Source organism: Pseudonaja textilis, chromosome 1 (assembly GCF_049901715.1).
Source record: "Pseudonaja textilis isolate UNSWEBS1 chromosome 1, rPseTex1.2, whole genome shotgun sequence".
NCBI lineage: Eukaryota > Metazoa > Chordata > Lepidosauria > Squamata > Elapidae > Pseudonaja > Pseudonaja textilis.
This window is the reverse complement of record NC_141990.1, coordinates 57,518,361-57,539,340: the sequence shown is the minus strand read 5'-3', so window position 1 is coordinate 57,539,340 and position 20,980 is coordinate 57,518,361. Positions and strand designations below refer to the sequence as shown.

The 20,980-nt window shown below is 34.9% G+C and overlaps 1 protein-coding gene across 5 annotated transcripts in view; it reads left to right on the top strand.

The window, feature by feature from the left end:
* Positions 1–20,980, top strand: part of DAAM2 (dishevelled associated activator of morphogenesis 2) — a 216,832-nt gene that overhangs the window by 139,697 nt on the left and 56,155 nt on the right. For all 5 annotated transcript variants that reach the window (XM_087935119.1, XM_026695597.2, XM_087935099.1 and 2 more), the window contains exons 6-10: positions 7,589–7,922; positions 16,423–16,533; positions 16,668–16,771; positions 18,256–18,322; positions 20,265–20,382. In XM_087935119.1, the coding sequence (XP_087791245.1) occupies positions 7,589–7,922; positions 16,423–16,533; positions 16,668–16,771; positions 18,256–18,322; positions 20,265–20,382 (734 nt within the window). The remainder of the gene's footprint in view (positions 1–7,588; positions 7,923–16,422; positions 16,534–16,667; positions 16,772–18,255; positions 18,323–20,264; positions 20,383–20,980) is intronic.

Genomic DNA, 20,980 nt, shown 5'->3' with positions numbered 1-20,980 from the left:
TGGGGTAAAAGTTGCTCCCTTTTTAAATAAAAAATTCAATATTTACATAAATATTTATAATATCTACATGCAAGCCACGCTGAGCCAGTCACATGACCACCAAGCCATGCTCACAAATTAGGCCACGCCCACAGAACCAGTTGTTAAGAAATTTGAATCTTTGCATAGAACTTGATATAATCTGAACTCCTGCTAAATTCCATTTGTGTAGGCTATACACACTTGTTGCACAGGATAAACCTCATCCGGTAGAATCTTGAAATGTTAGCATAAAATATTAGGCAATCTGCTTTTAGTTTTCTGCATGAATCGTTAGAGTTGTGCAGAGATTTGTAGTGAAAAAATTGCTTTTCATTTTGGTTCAGTACTTCCATGATAGAATCTTTCTGTATATCAAAGATGGAGAAGTCACAGAGGACGTAACCAAACATGCTTTCTTCTGTTGCTGATGTAAGGTTTTTAAAAACAATGATACAATATTGAAAATTATTGATTAATCAGCCTCATCAACCTCTTTTGTCCCAATAAGTTATTCCATAATAGGCAGTGGATCTATCTGCCACGTTAAAAATGTCCATAACGTGTATACTATATATAGTTTCCTATCATCCTTTTCTATCATGCCAGGAAATACATTACTAATAGGACTGGCTGTTTTTCTGAAACTTTTCAGAGTTCATTTGGAATTTTTTCCAGATAAGTCCAGCATTACTTTGGCTAAAGACCTCTGACAGCAGGCATTTATTTCCTTTGTTTATAACAGCTGTAATGAGTGTCAGCAGCAGCCGCCACAAAGTATCACATAAAGTCTTTGCTTCTAAATTTCTGGCTGCAGCCCTGAGGGCTTATCCTCCCCCCCCCCACTTTTTTTTTCTTTTTTAGCAATCGCCAAGCCAAATTTCAAGTTAAGTCTCATGGCTCAACTGATTCCAGGGACTCAGTTTGCTTATTGCAGGATTGACTTTATGCCAGCACTCATTATCTAAGCCAGTTTGGTCTTTAACGGAAAATAGAGGTCCTCGTGGCTCTATCCAGTTCTTTTTGATAGAAAGTCCCCCAAGATATTGGTCTTGGAACCAAAGAAGGATGGTTGCTGTTTTGTAATGCCAGTTTGAAAGCCTTATAATCACACCTCTGGCTGAACCTGGAGTAGCAATAAACTTGCCTTAGTGTTCACATTTGAATATCTGGCAAAATTGAATATGTTTATGGCATATACTCACCCATAAAATTAATTTTATGCATTGTTTATGTAGCTTGCTAGCTGATTCCGTTGTAATTAGGTTTCTATCATTCTTTGCCACATAGAAGTCAAACTTTGCACTTAGGACACCTCATTTGTAACTCAGAAATAATCACAACATATTAAACACATCTGCAGAAACTTTCCTGTTTCCAGCATCACCCTTGGACACTGGTGGTAGAAAATTTTAAAAGGAGGGAGGAGGTAAACTTCCTGTATATCTCATACAAGCCTTTCAACTGACTTAGCTGCTGAATTTTGAACTTTCACCAAATATTTCCAAAGTGTTTCTACATTTGGTCCAGAGATGTTCTTGACTGTAGGGCTATGTAGATCTTCAAAAGCCATTTTGCTTCATCAGAGATCCAGTACTAATTAGCTAAATAAGCAGTGCCATGCAGAGAGGAAAGGTTACACCATCCCTACTCAGTTTAGGAAGAATTATGAGCCAAATTATTTCTGCCTTGGTGCCTTTTCTATCTTAAGGTAAAAAAATGCAGTACTGAAAGGATTCTGCTGCTCGTCAAGACAGATCACCTATAACCGTTGATTGTATTTGTTCATGTCTCTAAAGTAATAAGAAATTTGAGCATGCAAGTAGCTGGCCATATTCTAGAAATAAAAAAGTCTACATCAATTGTACTTGAGGCATTCTCCAGTGTATTTAGTGAAATTCCATTGTTCTTTCAGATGGTAGTTACATGGCCACAAGAGACACCACATTAATAGAACTGCCTATTTTTCCTTTATAAGAAGAGTTTAAGGTCCAAACTGAACTCAGATGTATTTTGGTAAAGTGAGTGGGTCCTTTGGTATGAAAGGTAGATTTTTACAATAAAGTTGATTTTTAATAGTAGCTGTTGTACATATCTCCAAGTCTGGTACAACTGAACTATAGGAGTGCTTTAGCGATTAGAACCAATTCAGCAATTACAAAGCATTCAGTCCCACTGCTTAGGGAAGACCTGACAATAACATGAAAGGAACAATTGGAAGAGAGTGAAGATTTCCTTGTGCATCGGTTTTAACCATCAGCAACTATGATTATAGAAAAATCAGGTTTTGAAACACAAGGGGAAATATGTAGTACTGCTTCTGTTAATCATCAGTTACCTTGGCAAGTCAGCATGTTGTGGAAAAGAAAAAGTTCTAAATAGAATAGGCATAACTTAGCTGGACTTTTGTTAAAGAGTGGACAAAATGGAAAAATATCAAGAAAACTTGTTTTCTTTTAGCCAATATATGCTTCCATCATCTGGTTAAAAAAAAAATCACTGGAACATTGTGTTTTATTTTAGCATGCCTTTGTCTTATTCTTCTCATGAGCTCTGGTAGATGAAACCTATTTCAATTCATATTTTAGGTGGGATATAAGACCAGGATTTTTCAGTGCTGAACATGTCGCTTGATCATAATAACTCAAATAAAAATGCAATGGAATAGCAGCTGCCAGTTAGGTTTAAGGTATGCTGGGAATTATAACATACCTTTTCCACAGAATGAGATATGTATGAAACTCGAAGAAATGATTCTGTAGGATATTTTTAAATCCTGTGTCCATAAAGAGCACAAACTTTGTTAGTCAAGGGTTTCATTTTGAATAGTATGCCAGTAACTGTATTCCAAGAAGTGAATTGAGGAAGGCTTAAACCAAATGCATTTTTATCTAAACTAATCATAAATTTAATTGAAATTTAATTTCAAGATGCATGTTGAATCAACCATAGGTGTCATTTGTTGGACTAGGAGCAACATTGTTCAAATTGCAATGGTTGGGTTCTCAAAACAGTTAGATCAAAACTAAAACAAAACCTGATACAGATTGGATCCTTAAAAAAATCTGTATGATGGCTTGACACAATATGCAAATGCAGCTAGTTTTTAGAGCCTGTGGAATAATTATAATGTATAGAAATATCCAAGCTAAGCGCTTCAGTCAGTTAAAGTCTTATGGTTTTCTACAATAAAAATAAGAACACAAACATATCATAAGATGGAGAATCTGTGGTTTTCCAGGTAATTACAGAAACAATAGTTCCTAAGTGGGCATGTTGTCTATTGGGTTTTCAAGGACTGGCGGTTTTCTGCGTTAAGACCTCAGAAGGTAACACCAAATGCCACTGTTGTGTGTCCGCTCCTTTGAAGCAGGTGGGGATGTTGTTCTGAAAATTAGTTTTGAGAGAATGCTTTGCTTAGGGCATTGAAGCAAAGTTCCCTTTTAAAAACTTTACTAGAAGGGTAATCATAGAAGATTCTATCATAACTTTTTCTTGGCAGCGTTAAGTTTTCCTCAAATAGATTTTTCTCCTCTCTGAAAAGCATCGAGTAATGTTTTCCCTAAACTGAAAACCCATCCATAGGTGAAAAACAGCAAAGAAATGTTAAGATGAAAATATTACTTAAATGCCAAGATTATAAGTCACACAAAGTAACAGTTACCTTTTTGGGAAATGAGAAATGCAATCCTGGAACTGGAAAGCCAAAACTAACAATAGACCAGCAAATCATTGCCATCTTCATGCTCTTTCATTGCTTATGCCAATGAAGGTTGGAAAGAATGCTATCCCAAAGTGATTTTTATATCCTGGCCATTTAATGCATTTTCTGTCTAACCATTTGTGGTATGTGTTTGCTCTTGAGCTTTGTTTGTTCGCAAAGACCAATTTTAAAGCTCAGGCTTGAACAGGTACCAAACCTCAAACTAAATCTCGTGATACTCTCAGTAAAGTTTTGGTTTTCTCCAGGCCTTCAATCAGTGAGATGAAGTTACTAAAGAGATAAGCTATGCAAGGAATCTGCCCCAAATATTACACAGTTTCTCTGATTTCCCCTTTAGGAATAAAATATAGTTATTCCAGATTTCTATTATTTGATACATTTTGTGCATATGCATTGGAAGCTCAAGTAAAATTTATAAACAATATTGTTTTATGGTCTCATCATACAGAAACACCGCAAAGTGATCTGATATTGGGGGCCACATGATATGTGCCAAATTTTAAAACTCCAAATATATGAAACAGACCTGGATATTTGCACAGTTATGCCCCAAATGGTTGTTTCATGGAAAATGTATTGGTTCCATCTTAGTTTTGAATTGTTTTATTCTGCTGCAAACCATTTGAAATGTACCTCTCGGTACTTTTTTTTTTTGCAATTCATTTATTTTTTATTTATTTATAGACAACTTTAGACTAGAAGAGATATATTGTCAGTTGCACACATTTGAATTTAACAAGGAATATTTGTTGAGTTTTGATTTTTATTGTCTTAAGGTGTTCTGTTGTTGGACGTTTCAAGAAAAGATTGGGAACCATTTGTCCCGGATGGTATAAGCACTGCTGCTTTGATCAGGGGCTTTGACTAGAAGACCTCCAAGGTCCCTTCCAGCCCTGTGATTCTATGATTTTAAAGTTGTCCATCTTTGCATCCCCTACCACAAATTTAACTCTACACTATACCAACAGAAAATATTGCTCAGACTGTTTTTTAATTGTGTGTTGCAGAAACGTTCAGCAGGAATTCCTTAGATGCATCTGTTCTGACCTAGGCTTCCCCAAAAAGCACTAAGCCAACTCTTTGTCTCGGCAAAATCCCTTTTATTAAATGAAGGTGAATGTCTTGTATTCACATTCAGCCAAAGGCCTGGCAAACAGTCTTACAAGTTGTAATTGGGAGCACAGACCTTATCTAGCGTGGAGAGCTGCCAAGTAAATATTTTCAAACACAGTGCTGACAAGGAAGGACTTGGCACAGAGTCTCTGAGATGCACAGACAGACCTTCACAGTGCTTCAGTGAATGACTTGTTTCTTGCAAAAGCCCCTTCCCCTTTTGCTCCCCTTTTAATCCTTATGGTAGGGGCCATTCACCGTCGACCTGTGGCTTTACTCCCACATCAACCCTTAGTTTGTAATTGCTCTTTTCCTTTGGCTGGCTCCAGATGCTGCCCCACCTCACTGTTGTCTGACTCCGAAGACAGCTGATAACTGCCAGACTGCCCTGGCCTCATCTCTTCCCCTGATGCAGAGCCCTTGTCCGAGCCTTCCTCAGCCTCCAAGATTGGCCCATGTTCCTCCCCAACCTCTGACTCTGCTGCCAGCTCTGCTAGCCACCAGTGGGCCACAACAGTATCGTTTCCAGATTATTAACTCCTTTCTTATAGGTCTTTATAAAGTGGCCGTGCCTTACCATGTCTTGATTAATTAAGTACACTGAAGCAGCTCCTTCAAGTAGCAGTGGCAAATGAAAGCTCAGCCATTCAGTTTCATGAGTGGTATAGCCACCTCTGCATCCCTAGCAAGTACCGATATCAAGAGGTTAGGTTTCATGGCTATCCATGTTCTTAAATCTATGTAGTATTATAATGATGCAGGAAACGATCAGACATTGTAAACAGTGGAATACAAAAAAATGAAATTCTGAAAGATCAAAGATTACTAAAGTTTCCATTTGTTGTAGGGAAACTGCTTAAATACTGCTTGAGGTCTTTTTATAAGTATTTATAAGGGGGGAGGGAGGGAGAGGGAGATTTTGTGTGTGTGTGTGTTTGTGTGTGTGTTCCACAGAATTCTAGGGGGCTTACAACAAATCAAGTAAAACACATCATTTTACACCATAGAAATAGAAAACACATGATAGCAGGAAGGGAAAAAACAATAGCAAACAAATGATTTTCAATAGCATATAACAAAAATAGCATGTGATAAAAACAAAAAGAGAACTAAAGGCCTTCCTAAAAATAAGCCATCACCAGCTCCTGGAAGATTGTTGGTGAACAAATGAAATATGCCTCTTGAGAGGAATTCTAAAATGTTTATACAGCTATCCAAAAATCTCTCTCAGGCAATGTAGGAATTTGCAAGAGACTCAGAACTTGCAAAGGAAATCTTGATATGCAGGGCAGATTAATTTTGGGCAAACTGGTCCTTCATAGATCATGATTCAGGTTCTGTGCATAACTGTATATGGAGCTTCAGGCTTTCCTCTCTGTCCCAAATTGTCAAATATACCAGAATTTCAGCATTCATGTATGGTATATTTAAGATGTAAGAATGAATTGGGGAACTTTTGGGAAATGGCCATCTTGCAAAGTTAGAACCATTTAAAAAAGGTACCATTTGAATATAATGTGGCAGTGTTAAGAAGGCTGTTTGGGGGATCAGTGGACTCTCTGACTCTCATGATATCATTTTATCCCAAGCAGTGCACTGCCAGTACCTGTCAGCTTGAATTGATTGAATTGTACCTGGAAACAAATACATACATTTGAATAAAATAAGGTGCCTTGTTTCCAGATAGATATTTTAACTGTTAAGAAGTAATTTTCTCTTGTCTGCATATCCTATGATAAATTATTTATGAGTAGTATGATTTCCCCCCCCACACACACACATTTCCACTTTATTAGGTACATAGTATGGTTGGAAAAATGCCTATTTTAAGTTCTTGAGCTACATTTATAGGTAACTGTATCATGTCATGATTGCAATAGCCATTTTTCTAATTGAGTGAATACTATCTAATCTAAAAGAAAGATTTAAATATAGATCTTTCTCTTGAGTTTGATTATTGAGGATATAATTTTTTTTATTTGTAAAGAAGCATATTTTAAAGAGAATTTTCAGTTAATCGAAACTTTATAGGTTTAATGTTCTCATAAATAAGGAAAATGTAACTATATGTAGATAAATAGTGGGCAATAGTATTTTATCTATTTTAGTAGATGGTCTGCAGTTTAAAATCAACTTGGTACATGTTTTTCATTTTCATTTTCTGTTGACAGAAAACTAACTTTTATGTAGTATATAAAATATACTGAGCATTCTTTGATTTTCATACCTCAGGAAAGAAGTACAAAATCAGATAGTTTGTTGGACTTGAGCTTCCATTTTTTCCCCATCAGTATTTCAACCAAAACAGCTGACCGACGGTGAGGACAGTATGTTAGTTATTTTCTGGAATAGAAAAAGGATGCTTGGATAGGAGACAGTGTGGTCAAAAGGTTGTTAATAAGGTGAAATGGCTTTGGGAATGCTCAAACATTTATCCTTGTGGAAATTGTTTGGTCAAGTGAGTCATTGCTTTTTTCAGATTAAGTTACTTCAAGTCATTTACATGTGTGGTGTTGGATCCATAATGCAATTTCTCTTTGTAGCAGAAAGCAGAGGGCGCTGAACAAATTTTATTCCACATACACATCTGTAAAAGGGGTTGCCCAGATCCTCAGCTATGTACACTTTAGAGTTTCCCAAATTAAGAGAAAAGGCAATTTGGTTCTTTTATTAATCTGACACCATTTACGCAAAGTGCCTTAATTGTCCTTTTTCTTTCCTATCTCTGAACAGATTCGTAGTAAGGTTTATTGAGTTGGATGGCCTGAGCTGCTTGCTGAACTTTTTGAAGAGCATGGACTATGAAACCTCTGAAAGCCGCATACACACATCCGTTATAGGATGCATCAAGGCTCTAATGAACAACTCCCAAGGACGAGCCCATGTTCTAGCCCACCCGGAAAGCATCAATATAATTTCGCAGAGCTTACGGACTGAGAACATCAAGACCAAGATTGCTGTGCTGGAGATACTTGGGGCTGTTTGCTTAGTACCAGGAGGTCACAAAAAAGTTCTACAGGCCATGCTTCATTACCAGGTCTATGCAGCAGAGAGAACAAGATTCCAGGTAAAAATTATGAATTGAGCAAGATAACCTGTAGAATTGGTTCTTTGCATAAAACAGGATCAATCAAAATAGAGCTGGAAGGGACTTTGGAGGTCTTTTAATTCAATCCCCTGTTCATTTCAGATAGCTCACTGTCCGGTCTTTTCTTTAAAACATCCAGTGATGAAGCCCTATAACTTCTGGTTAATTGTTCTCACTGTTAAGGAGTTTCTCTTTAATTCCATGTTGCTTCTCTCCTTGATCAGTTTACATCCATTGTTTCATATTTTGCCTTTGGAAAATAAGTTCTTTGTGGCAGCCCTTCAAATAATGGAATACTGCTTTCATGTCACCCTAGTCCTTCTTTTCTCTAGACTGTCCATACCAAGCCTAGGGTCACATTTGGGTTATATTGTTTTGTTTAATAACCTTCCATATCTTAACTGCACAATACTACTCAAGGGAGACATTTCACCTAGTGTATGAAATCAATAATACGTAAATTCCTCACTGTGTTTGTGAGAATTTTGGTCCAGTGTGCTGAGCTACACCATTTTAGAGTATAAGCAAAAGAACAACTGGGATAAAAAGGTCAATCATGTACCAGTTGTTTCTCAGGAAAAAGAAAAGGAAGAAAAACTAGTGAAGCTTATCTTCCCTCTTCTTCTAGGCTTTTTAACACCAATTTAACTTTTATCTTTTCTGAACAGATAGATAACTATCCACCTTTTCTGTCTTTTCATAGAATAAAAATGGGGCCGAGAGACATTTTTCTACATAAAAGTGATGGAAGTTTTGTGACTTAGTAACTTTCCAACTATTTATTGTCTGACAGAAATAATCTCAAAATGTATTATCATGCAGGGCTGCCAGCCTATGGCACCTGCTGACTGCACTTGTTCTAACACTTCTTTTAGCAGTAATATTACTAGCATTACAAAATAATGATAATTAGACAATATGTATAACTATGTGCACTTCAAATTGCTTAGAAAGACTATATGGATTGAAATAAGTACCCGAACATGCGAACCAAAGGTGGATATGTAGTAACAGAGCAGTTCATGGGATGTCTAATAGCCTGAATGTTGAACACTGAATATATTTACTTAATTTGCTTTGTTTTGGGAAACACTTTTATCATATTCAGAAAACTGAGTCTGAATGTTGTGATTAAAATTCTGCCATTACAGGTATGCAATACTTGATTGAAAGCAGGAAGAGGATTTTGGATCCAGTGTGGATGAGCTCAGTGTAGTGACCAGGAGCTCCTGAAAAAGAACTTTTTTTCTTTTCCTTAACTTCATTATGATAATATATTTTTGAGTTAAGGAGGCCTTAAGGAATTAGACTATGCATCATTGCTCTGTCACTTCCTTAATTCAGGTATCTGTTTTCCTAGACTTGTTTAAAGAACTAGTGACAGGTACAGGAAATGTGCTCATGCCATATATGCATTTCACAATTTCATGAAATAGTGAAAAGAAAAACTGGAACTAGAAAATCCCTGCCTAATCTCTGTTAAACAATCTAAAAGTGAAAAATAACTTGGAAAAAAGTAATTTCTTAATTAGTATGGAATAGAATATGTGTGACTACATTTTTGACAAGTTATTGTTTATTGTTTTCAGAGTATCTTATGAACCTTTAGGGAACTGACATCCTAGCTTTCCCATGAATGTGCAGAATGTGCATGTATACATGTGTATTGTAAAAAGAGTTAAGGATGAATCTTTGCCTGATTGGTTTTTTTTTAGTTCAATTATGAACATAATTTCATTTTATTGGCTTTTGTTTTTCTGAGTCTGTGCATAACTACCATCTTTTCTTTCTGCAAAGAGTTCCTTTCAACAGTCTAAACTTGTCCAAGGTACTTCAGGCCTTTCTTTCTTTCAGTTTGGTTTCAGAAGTGCTAGCATTAGTGTAACAGACTCAAAGTTAAATCTAACTTGGCTACTTCTATCATCATGAATATTCATGCATTAATGCTTGTCAGATTTCTGTGATTAAAACCCAGCAGTTATTATAGAAAACAAAACATCTAATCAGCTCCAAAAGATTAATATGATAGTGTTCTAAATCAATTACTTTAAAATGTTTTGAAATTTGGATTAGCTTCTTACCCAAAGTATGGACAGAGAAATGTGACGAATTATACTAGTTTTCTGAATAAGGGGTGAGTTATGAAATAATACAGAAATTTTATCAGAAACATGTACAAATTTTATCAGAAAAATGTCTTCGCAATATTCAGCTGTCACAATTACAACCTTATGTATATTATAGAGAAAGTGTCATTGCTAAGGCCTGTATAATTGATATCTCTCATTTTAATGTTATATCTATAACCAAAAGTATGCAAATATCTAGGAAAGCCTTTAACTCCCCATTGACATTTTAGGAGGAAATGCCTCCTGTCATCTAGGCAATGTCATTTAGATTTGCCCAGAGAATGCAATATTCCACAGGGCTTGAAACTTGCCAAGTTAAGTTAATTTCAGTCAATCATCATAGGTGTTCCTGCCTCTTCCCTTAGATATTAACTATTCAGCCTCAAACGTCAGTCCTGATGTTTTACAAGTGGCTATTTGGCACTGACAGCGAAAGTGTTATTAGTGTTCTTTCTTCCTGAATAGTAAAAATGAATGATGAAAAATCCTCTCAGCCAAAATGAAAAGAAGTGAAGACAGAGTAGAAGGAATTTTTTTTTTTACATTCTTAGTCTCCAACTGAAGAGGAAATTGTGGATTAATAATTCCAAGGAGGAAACATTTGAAACTCTTTCCCTTCCTAGATGAATAAAATGAATATACCTATACAGCATCTTCTTCCAATCTAGAAATTCTCTTATTAAGTAGTAAGCACAAATCTCTTCTGTTCCAGTCAGCATGGCCAACCATCTTCCTTTTTACATATGTATATAAATACATGTATGTGAATGTGTATTACAGATTCCAGAATGGAGATTTATTCCTTGATATATGGCTTATGCACAACAGACTTTTGCAATAGTGCTTTCATCAGTGTGTTAATGATTAGCACAAATAACCGTTCAACGTCTTAATAATGTAGATTTTAATGTCTACTATAGGTCCTTAATATAGAATAGCTACCCCAAACAGTCATTCACATATGTGAATAAATGGGAACAAAGAAAGCTAATGCTTTCAATTTTGAAAAGCATGCATGATTATTAGATGTCTAAATACGCACAGAAAGTCAAGAAGAATTCATTTCTATCACAAGGGAGAAAATAACATAGTATGAACACTCCCTAACATATGAGCTATTATACTGAAAATAAGATCTACTTTGGGGAAAAGCCAACAGTTACATTGTAAGCCCCGTGATCCTCTGGATAGTAGGCTATCAATTTTTTTAAAACAAACAGGAAATATCTCACTTCAAAGTTGATTGCTGAGCATTAAAAGGATAACAGTACATAGGCTACCCTACAGAGTTGGAGGGATGATCTCCAGATGTTTTTGAATTCAACTCCCACATTGGCTTGAAGTGAAGGGTACCATTTTACCTAACCTTGCGGTGAAATCTCAGCGTTTCATTCTAAATTTAAATAGAATTAAATACATAATCTTATTCAGGCACAATCCAAGAATGCTATCCAGAAATGGGGGGTGGGGGGAGATAAAGCAGACAACTAACAATACTGATTTGCTTAATTACTGTGATTGAATAGAATTCCCTGAGATATGCAATACATTGTTGTAGTCATGTCTACAAACCACAGTAGCTTGGTTCACACAAAATAGGTATAACCCAACCCACCCAACCCATAGTGACCTAATGCAGCAAGAAATGATTGGGAGACTAAATGGAAAAAAAATAAATAAACAGCAATAGCACTTTGACTTCTCTACTGCTTCATAGTACTTTATAGCAGTCTCTTAGATGGTTTACACAGACAGTATATTACCCCCCAAACAATCAGGGTCCTTTTTTACTGACTTCGGAAGAATAGATTGTTTAATTTTATTGATTATATTGAACACTGCCCAAAGCCCTACTTCAAGACCAATGGGCAATGAAGAAATATGAAATATAACAGAACAGATCATTTTGAAAAAAAAAATATATAATATAATTTTGTCCAGTCCATCTCCATAATAGAATAACAAAGTTGGAAGGGATCTCGGAGATCTTATAGTCCAGCCTTCCACTCAAGCAGGAAACCCTATACCATTTTAGACAAATAGTGTCCAATTTCTTCTTTAAAAAAAAAACAAGTTTTATTCAATTTTTCACATAAAAACAAAAAGTTCTTTTTGGTGGACAACATATTTCCAGATCATCACTTTTACATGACAATAATTATACATTCATATATGCATACTTAATTCTATTATTACTTTTTCCATTCCAAATTTTCAGAAAAGAGAAAAACAAACAAATTAATCCAAATCTCTTACATTAATCTCAATCCAAACATCCTTTCATTTTTCAATTATTTCAAATATAATCCTTTAATATTTTTTAAGAGTAAAAATAACAATATATGTTTGCCTAATAAAAAAAAGGTTACCAATGTCTCTCCTTCCTTTTAAGAGTCTCTATTAGCTTATTAATTTAAATAGTTCTTTAATCTGTCATATTTTCTTTTCATCATACATTCTTTCTATAAATTCTAGATTAATACAAGTTTTAACACGAGAAAAACAAACAAACTTAGGTTTCCCCCTTTTTACTGCTTTGAGTGTGACACCTCAGTGGTTAAGGTATACCTTTATTCCCTCATCTTAATTCCCAATAAACCTTTATTTTTAAGTAGTTACAATAATAATCATTACATCTTTTCATTTGGATTCCGCAGTATATTTTCCTCAATTTTATTTCTAATTTCAAAAAGGGAAAAAAAATGACTATTTAATTCCTGGTTACTGATAGTGACCTCATTTTTAAACCTCTTCACATTCATTTCAATTGTTACAATTTCTTCAATAAACCTTAACTTTTCTTTTAATGATAAAAATGTGTGTGTATATATATATGAAAACAATTTTATTGATTTTAAAAACAAACAAAACAGACAAAACATAAAAACATCCAACTTTCTTTCATAAATAAATAAAAATGTATATTCATCTAATAAGTCATCAGTATCTATCCCTCCTTTAATAATCTAGATTACCCTATTTTCTAAATATTTTTAATTGCAAATATATTCTTTTTTTTTTGAAAATTTTATTGATTTTTAAAAACAAACAAAAACAAAAAAGCATAAAACATAAAAACCTAAAACATCTTTTTTGAAAGCAGCTTGATCCCAGGTTATATCTCTTTGTACAGACACAAATTTAAGTTCATGCTCATTTTTATATACCATTCCATATCTTGTCACCATTCTACATTTTCTATATAGCTTCTCCCCTCTTTTAACTTTCTTAATTTTATTTTATTTATTTCATCTCAAATCAGATCATTATACTTATATTCTTTGTCTGTCCTCTTTCAGCTGTCTATTATCTTTTCTCATTGAACCAAATTTCTCCTGTAATCACTGATTGGAGTATGACACCTTTATATCTTTCCCCTAACATTATAACACTTAATATAATACATAACTTCCGTTTGGATTCTGCTTGGTACATTCTAAAACTACACACTGTATTTTAAAAAAAGAAAAAATTATAAATATATAATATAATTAAGACAACAATCTATAACAATTCACTTCTATCATTAATATTAATATTCATTTAAATCTTAAACATTTTACACATTACTTTTCAAATAGATATCATACTTCTATGGGAACACTTATAAACTTTCCATAGTTACTTCCCCCCCCCCCCACTTCACTTATATTTTATAAAACATTGAGTAGTTAAAATGTTCCCTTTCCTTCCTAATTCAATTCTCTCATTTATTTCATTTCATTTATTTTGTTCACAAGAGTTTCACTGAATTACACTGACTATTTTATCCCACTTTTTAATCATATGTTATTTCCAATTTTCTAACATTATTTCTAATACAAATATAACCATACAATTTTATGTACCTTTACAGAATCCCTTTTTCAGTTAAATTTTCACCCATTATCTCTGAATAAATCCTGTTTCTTTACATCTTGCTCCAAACCTTTGTCATTTCTTTTCCCTTCCTTCTTCCCTTTCTTCTTCTCTCTCCCCTTTTTACCCTCTTGTCTCTTCACCTCCATTTCCCTCTTCTGTATTCCCCTTTTCTGTTGCTTTCTAACATTATATTCGCTTTTCACATTATTTTTCCCTTTTATGGCTGTTTTTTTTTAGGTCTTAAATTCTCCATTCTCTTTTCCCCCTTTCCCCTTTCTTCCCCAGATAAAGTTACTTGTTCATTAAAGGTGGTTTCTTCTTTGTCCCAATCTTCTTGTAGCACAGTCTTTTCTTGTAGTTTCTCGTAGGTACAGATTGCCATTTCTAAGAATTGAAAAACTGAGCCAAAAGAGCCCTTCCCTTCTTGTGCCTCTTCTTTATATTTTTAAAATTCCATTTTCAGTTCATCCACAAGTGATGCCACTGTAGAATTTTTTTGAACAACCACCCAATTGTTTTTAGTCATTCAAATATAATTTCCAGAAGTCCCAAAGTCACCAAGCAATCCAAATACACACAAGCTGTTTCTTTTAACACTTTCTTCTTTTTTCACTTTCTCTTCCTGGGGTTACTATTTAGTTGCAAAGTTCCAGTTAAAATGTATCTTTTAGAAGTCTTATTAAGATTTAACTTTAGATTCTTTTGAATTCCAGGCAGACTCCTCCTTCCAAATCCTGCCCTTATTCTTTTCCTCTCCCCTCCCACTTATAGCAAAAAATTTTTTGTTAGTGTTCAGAAATCTTTATTGTCCCCTTGGCATTTAATTATATTTCCAGTTTAATTACCTATTGGTGCCAAAGTGGATTTTCTGATTTCAATTGCAAATATATTCTTGTTACCCGTTGTCACCCTGCAGAATCCCCTTTTTAATTCATCAACCATTATCTCTAAAAAAACAACTTCTTTTCATCATTTTACTATTTCCGTGTTTCTTTATTTCCTGCATCTGTTTCTTACTGCCTCTCCTCCCCCTCTTTCCCCCCATATCCTTTCTCATTACAGTTTATATCCCTCTCTTTCTTAATATCTTCCTTACCCCTTTCCTACTGCACCTTTCTACCTTTCCTGATTTCACAGGTATTCCCCTTTTTGATTACCTTCTTAAATCTCAACTTTTTAGCCTTCCTTCTTTCCCCTCATCTTTGTAGAGTTCTTTGTGTTAATTGTCTATTTAAGATGGCTTCTCCTTGAGTCTCCTCCTCCTCCTCTGAAGTTCTTTCTTTTTGTTCAGTCACCATTTCCATTTCTTCTAACACAGAATAAAGTGATTCACCTCTTTCCTGTAGTAATTCTCTCATATTTTTAAGTTACATTTTTAATTCCCGAAGAGATATCATCATTATACACTCTTATATTTTATAATCGTTGAAGTCCACAAAAAACACTTTTACTTTCCTTCTTTCTTCTTCAAATTTTCTAAAGTTCTCAGTTGTTCCAACCCAGGGTCTATACCAAAAACATCAATCAATCCCATGGTCAGTGTTTTCTTGCTTCTTTCTTTATTCTGGTTCAGCTTTCACTTTCTAAGATTCTTACTTTGTTTCAATATTTCTTTAACATTATATCGACACAAGTTCATACAGAAACAGGATGATTTCCCTTTTGTTTGAGTTTAAGTTTTTATCCAGAAGATGGCACTCTCTGTTATACAAAGTCTTCACCTTTTTCCCCTATTTTGTTATTTAGGGTTTTTTGAACCTCAATATTTTAGAGCAATCCAGTCTCCAATTTGTAAATTTTATTATTATCATTTTTTGACAATCTTAAGTCCAGCTTTATTTTATGCCTATTTGTAGCCAAAATATTTTAATCCAATTTAATTAAGTCTTTAATTCCGGCTTCTTCCTTTCCTGGTTCGAAGCCCCGCTTAGCTGTCCAAATTATTTTCTTGTTTTTTTTTTCCTGTCCCTTTGTATTTTCGCCACTTTTCTTTTCTTAAGAGTTCAATATTACCTTAATCCCGGGGTACTTTTTGTTTAGTTGTTTCACCCAATTGTCCCAGATCACATGTTATCCACCTCTTTCTTCACTCCTGCACAAATCTTAGTCCAGCTGAGTCCTCCTCTTCGGGGTGGCCATTTTGGACCACCGCTTCAGTCGTCTTCGGGGGGAAAAAGACCAAGCCCAGTAGGGGAGATGCAGCTACCCTCAACCTGGCTGGCAGCTTCCCCTTACTCCACCACCCCTCCAAGGCAGCTTCAGCCCCTAATCGCAATGATCAGGGCTCTCCAACGAAAGAGCATGGACCATAGGCACGGACAGTCGTGATCTTGGTTTGTCAGCGAGGAAGGCTCAACCCGGAAGTCTGTGTCCAATCTCTTCTTAAAAGCCTCCAGTGTTGGAGCACCCACAACTTTTGGAAATTTATTTAATGTTAAATAAATAAATGACTACCCTATCTTGCTATTATCACTTCTCTTGCTTTACAGACTCTACTCAATGAGCTAGACCGAAGCATGGGGAGATATCGTGATGAAGTGAACCTAAAAACAGCCATCATGTCCTTTATTAATGCTGTATTGAATGCAGGTAGTGGAGAGGTGAGTGTATGTGCTGAATTTCTTTTAATCTCTGAAAATAGCTGGCAGAATTTTGTGGCATAATGAAATCTTCTCTAAGCTATATTTTTAGGACTTGAATCTAAGGGCTTTTTTCTTTCTTTCTTTCTTTTTAGGACAACTTGGAATTCCGACTGCACCTACGATACGAGTTTCTAATGCTGGGTATTCAGCCCGTTATTGACAAACTAAGAGGACATGAAAATGCAACATTGGACAGGTGAAGCAGAATGTGGGAAGCATGACTATGTTGTAATGACAAACCAAGCATAGTCTTCTAATTCAATTTAATATAGCATAACACGACCATTTAAAGAAAAATATATTTCAGGTCAGATAATAAACAATATATGTTCTGGCGCCTCACAATTAACACCAACAGTTCCAATTATACAGTTAGCACAACATAACTAAAGTTTTATCAATATATTGTACTGGTTCCTGAGGAATCAGTATGGTTTGGCTACTAACAGACTCTAAATATGGAGGTTTATTAAATGCCTAGGAAATTAAGGAATATGTACACTGTACAGGGATATTAAACTGTTGATTTAGAACTAAATATTGCAAAGTGCTTTGAGCAGGGTTGCCTTTCAGTTGGTCTGGATGCTACAGTTGGTACAGAATACTACAGCTAGACTGTTGAAGGGAGCAACCTAGTGTAAACATATTTTAGTTATTCCAAAGTTTGTTACTTAGTTAAGTTTAAAATGCTCGCACAAAGATTGAATTGAGTCTGACTTAAGACCTACAGAGCTTTTGGAGATTACTTGCAAGCTCGCCTATTCCTTCTAAAGAAGGATGCTGTTTTGACATGGCATTTGCTAGAATGTATAATGGTGTTCTTAATGCAGATGTTTTGGCCGTGGAATTACCGGTTCATTGTTGGTATCAAGCCTTGTAAAATTTAGGTTGCCAGCTGACATCTTATTTGTTCACTCAGGCTTTTAATTGAATCAATGCTATGATATCTCTTGCTATCTTGTTATCCTATTTTCCTCATATTCTAATATTTTATGTTTGACTCATATTTTACATTCCCACTTGATGTTTATTGCAATTATCATGCAAGCTGGAAACTGATGTAAATAGAATGAACTAAATCATAAAATAAACTGCATGATTTAAATATATAAGGGCAATTGCCCCCTTTCCACTTGAAAAGTCTTGAAACTAGGCAATAGCTTGAGTGAGATAGTGTAGATTGGAAAACAGTTCTTCTTCCAACTAGGGATTCTTTTTTAAAACGAAAATCTGGAGTCAAAAAAAAATGGACCTGGGGAAGGGAATTTTGTAAACAATAAGACAGGAAGAATTGAAACCTCCAACTAACATACAGTGGTCATCACTATATTTCTATCTGAGAATAAATAAATCTGCATGCTATATATTTAATATTAATCCTTAGTTGATTATCTCAGTTGATGCCAACTTGTATCTTTTAGTTGTCTTCCAGTTGGTCTTATTCTGTGTTCAAATGGCAGTTTCAGTTTTTTCAAGATAACAACTGCCTTGTGCTTAAATCTAAATAAGCACATTGATTTAGTTTTGTTTTCTATTATGTCATGAAAATCATATCTGAATGTAGGCCCCTCAATCCACATTGATTTAAGGGCAGCATATCAAATTTGGAAACTAATTCCAACTGAGTTCACATCATTATGAATAACACATAGATGATGAAAATGTTTATTTTTCCTCTAGGCACTTAGATTTCTTTGAGATGGTTCGAAATGAAGATGACTTGGAACTTGCAAAGAGGTTTGAAATGGTGGGTGTTTCCCTAGAAAGCTTTTGCTGCTAAGAACTGTTAGTTTGTGTTAGCTACTTCTATAAATATGCCAGATTTTTCTGAGGGACAAAGGCACAGTTTTCATATAACTAAATAAAAATGAGAAGTTTTCTTTCTCATATAGACAGAATAAAAAGTATAACAAAGATTATGTTTTTTAAAAAGTTATATGGTCATTAAGCTAATTTAGATCTTGTCAGGAGCCCATCATTTAGCTGGACTATTACGGCAGTGATGGCTTTTACATGCCACAATTAGATTTTTGTTAATTCACACATTTATAGTTTGGGTCTTATGAATATTTGTTGGTTATCAAATAGTTCGCTGGTCCAGATTGCTTACTATGCTTTGCTAACTTAGGAATGAAAGACACTGAATGATCCCAGAGTCCTTTTCCAATACAGTTTTCTTTAGCTCTATTTTAGATCTGCCATCTTTATATTCTGAAATTCTATTTCTGTCTTTACTCTTAGGCTTTGGCCACCTAAAATGGCTTTTTGTGACATGTTCCTGCCATTTGGATATTTGCACATTTGTTGTTCCAATTTCACTCAGTTTTAATTTGATAACCCCAGGTTCTGTCCACTTTAAGGGGCTTTAGATCTAGTGCTGGATTCAGCACCATGAATCTTAGTATCTCAGCGGACAGCTCCTCACTCCTCTTTGAAGCAAGCACCTGCTGCAGCCTAGCTCTTTAGTCCTCAATGGAGACCCTTCCTTTATTTGAAGCCTGGAAGATCTAAACAAGTACTCAGTATATCAAAGCCACACTACATTGCACTACACTGGAATTATTGACATGCTTGTATTTATTGCTTCTTTTCTAAAAAGGCTAGAACATGTCCTAATGTTATGAATGTGTCTCCATAAGTGCTAGTTCCCATCTCCTGTAGTGTTAGTACACAGACATTGTAGACATAAACAACATTCAGTGTCAGATGTAAGTCCAGTAAAATGTTGATGCATCAAAATAGGGATAGTTTTTCAAATAACAGTAATGGAGTAGAATATAGAAGTTACCAAATACGGTAAGGTAAAAAGGTAAGCATGATCTATAATATAAGATAAAGGTATTTTATAATAGGTTTGTGAGCAGAGAAACACGAATGTCACCTATTATAAGAGTATGAAAAAGCTACTAAATATGCTATAGTATTTTTTTTTTCAGAAGCCATATTTCTTATTCCAAGCACAATAGATTCAATTATTGGTTTGTAACAGTGTATTCTTTTTAAATAAATGGTAGATATTTTCCCAATCATTTGTTTAGTTTTTAATAGCAAAAGTAACATATGCATTCTTAATATTAGAAACTGGGAAAAATTGTTAACCTACAGAGTATTACTGAAGTATATTGAATCTATTTTGTTCACAACCTTGGACACACCACACAACTATTTGCTTGGAAAATATATTTCCAGAAATCATCAAACCATTTGTATTCCAGAAGTAAATGGAAATTTCCATAATTTGCTAGGTCATTACCTATAATGTAGTAAGATATTTTCTTTTCTTTGTGGGAATAACTTGGTAGATGTGAATGGATCTACCATTAAATAGGCATCCCAATGTCAAGTAGCATTCTAACTGGCATGAGTCTTTTAATAGATACACCCTCCAATAGCTGAACTGAGTTTCAGAAGTGTCACAAATTATTTTCTTTTTAAAATTTGGCATTCTCATGCAGACATCGCATAATGCAGCAAATGCAAGGCATAAGCAGGAGATTGCATTTCAGCTTCCAATTTCTTGCTGAACATAGATGTTGACAGTTGTTTTCTACAAACTAATATAATGTCACTTGATTCTGCTCACCTTTTTACACTCTGAAATGTATGTGTTGTATGACTTGGCTAAACTTGGTCTCATGGTGATGTTTTTATTAGAATTTTTGTTTGCCTTTCTCGGTATTCTGTTGTAGGTACATATTGACACAAAAAGCGCCTCACAGATGTTTGAGCTGATCAAGAAAAGGCTGAAACACACAGACGCTTACCCCTATTTACTATCTGTACTCCAGCACTGTTTACAAATGCCTTGTAAGTAGATCATTTATTCTCACAATCAAAGGGAAAATGCTGTGATATGTAAGAAGAAAGTTAGCTGGTGAAACTAATGTCCATGAGGCTAGTGCCAAAAATGTATCCCCTTCAAATTTCATAATGCAGTATGTTGGGTGATTACCACATTTTACCATATTACCATTAGGCAGTCTGGTCTATTGATTAAGGCACTAGGCTAGAAAGCAGGAGACTATGAGTTCAAGTCCCACTTTATCTATGAAAGCCAGTTTGCCCAAGTCACCTTACAGGGTTGGGCCAGTTTGCCCATGTCACCTCACAGGGTTATTGTGGGGAAAATAAGAGGTGGAAGGTATATTGGATATGTCCCTGTCTTAAGTTATTTGTAAAAATAATAAGCTTAGGATACAAACAAATAACATTTTAAGTCTTTTGGCATGGACTGTAATATCACATCATTGTGTATTACAACATAGAACATTACAATATTACAACAAAGGATAAAATCACCTTACTGGAGCAAAATGAACATTGATATTTTTTTCTTTATCTAGCAGCTGTCCAATTCCTTGTAGTAGGAATATTTTTCAGCTTTGTTCAAATCCTAAAATGAAGC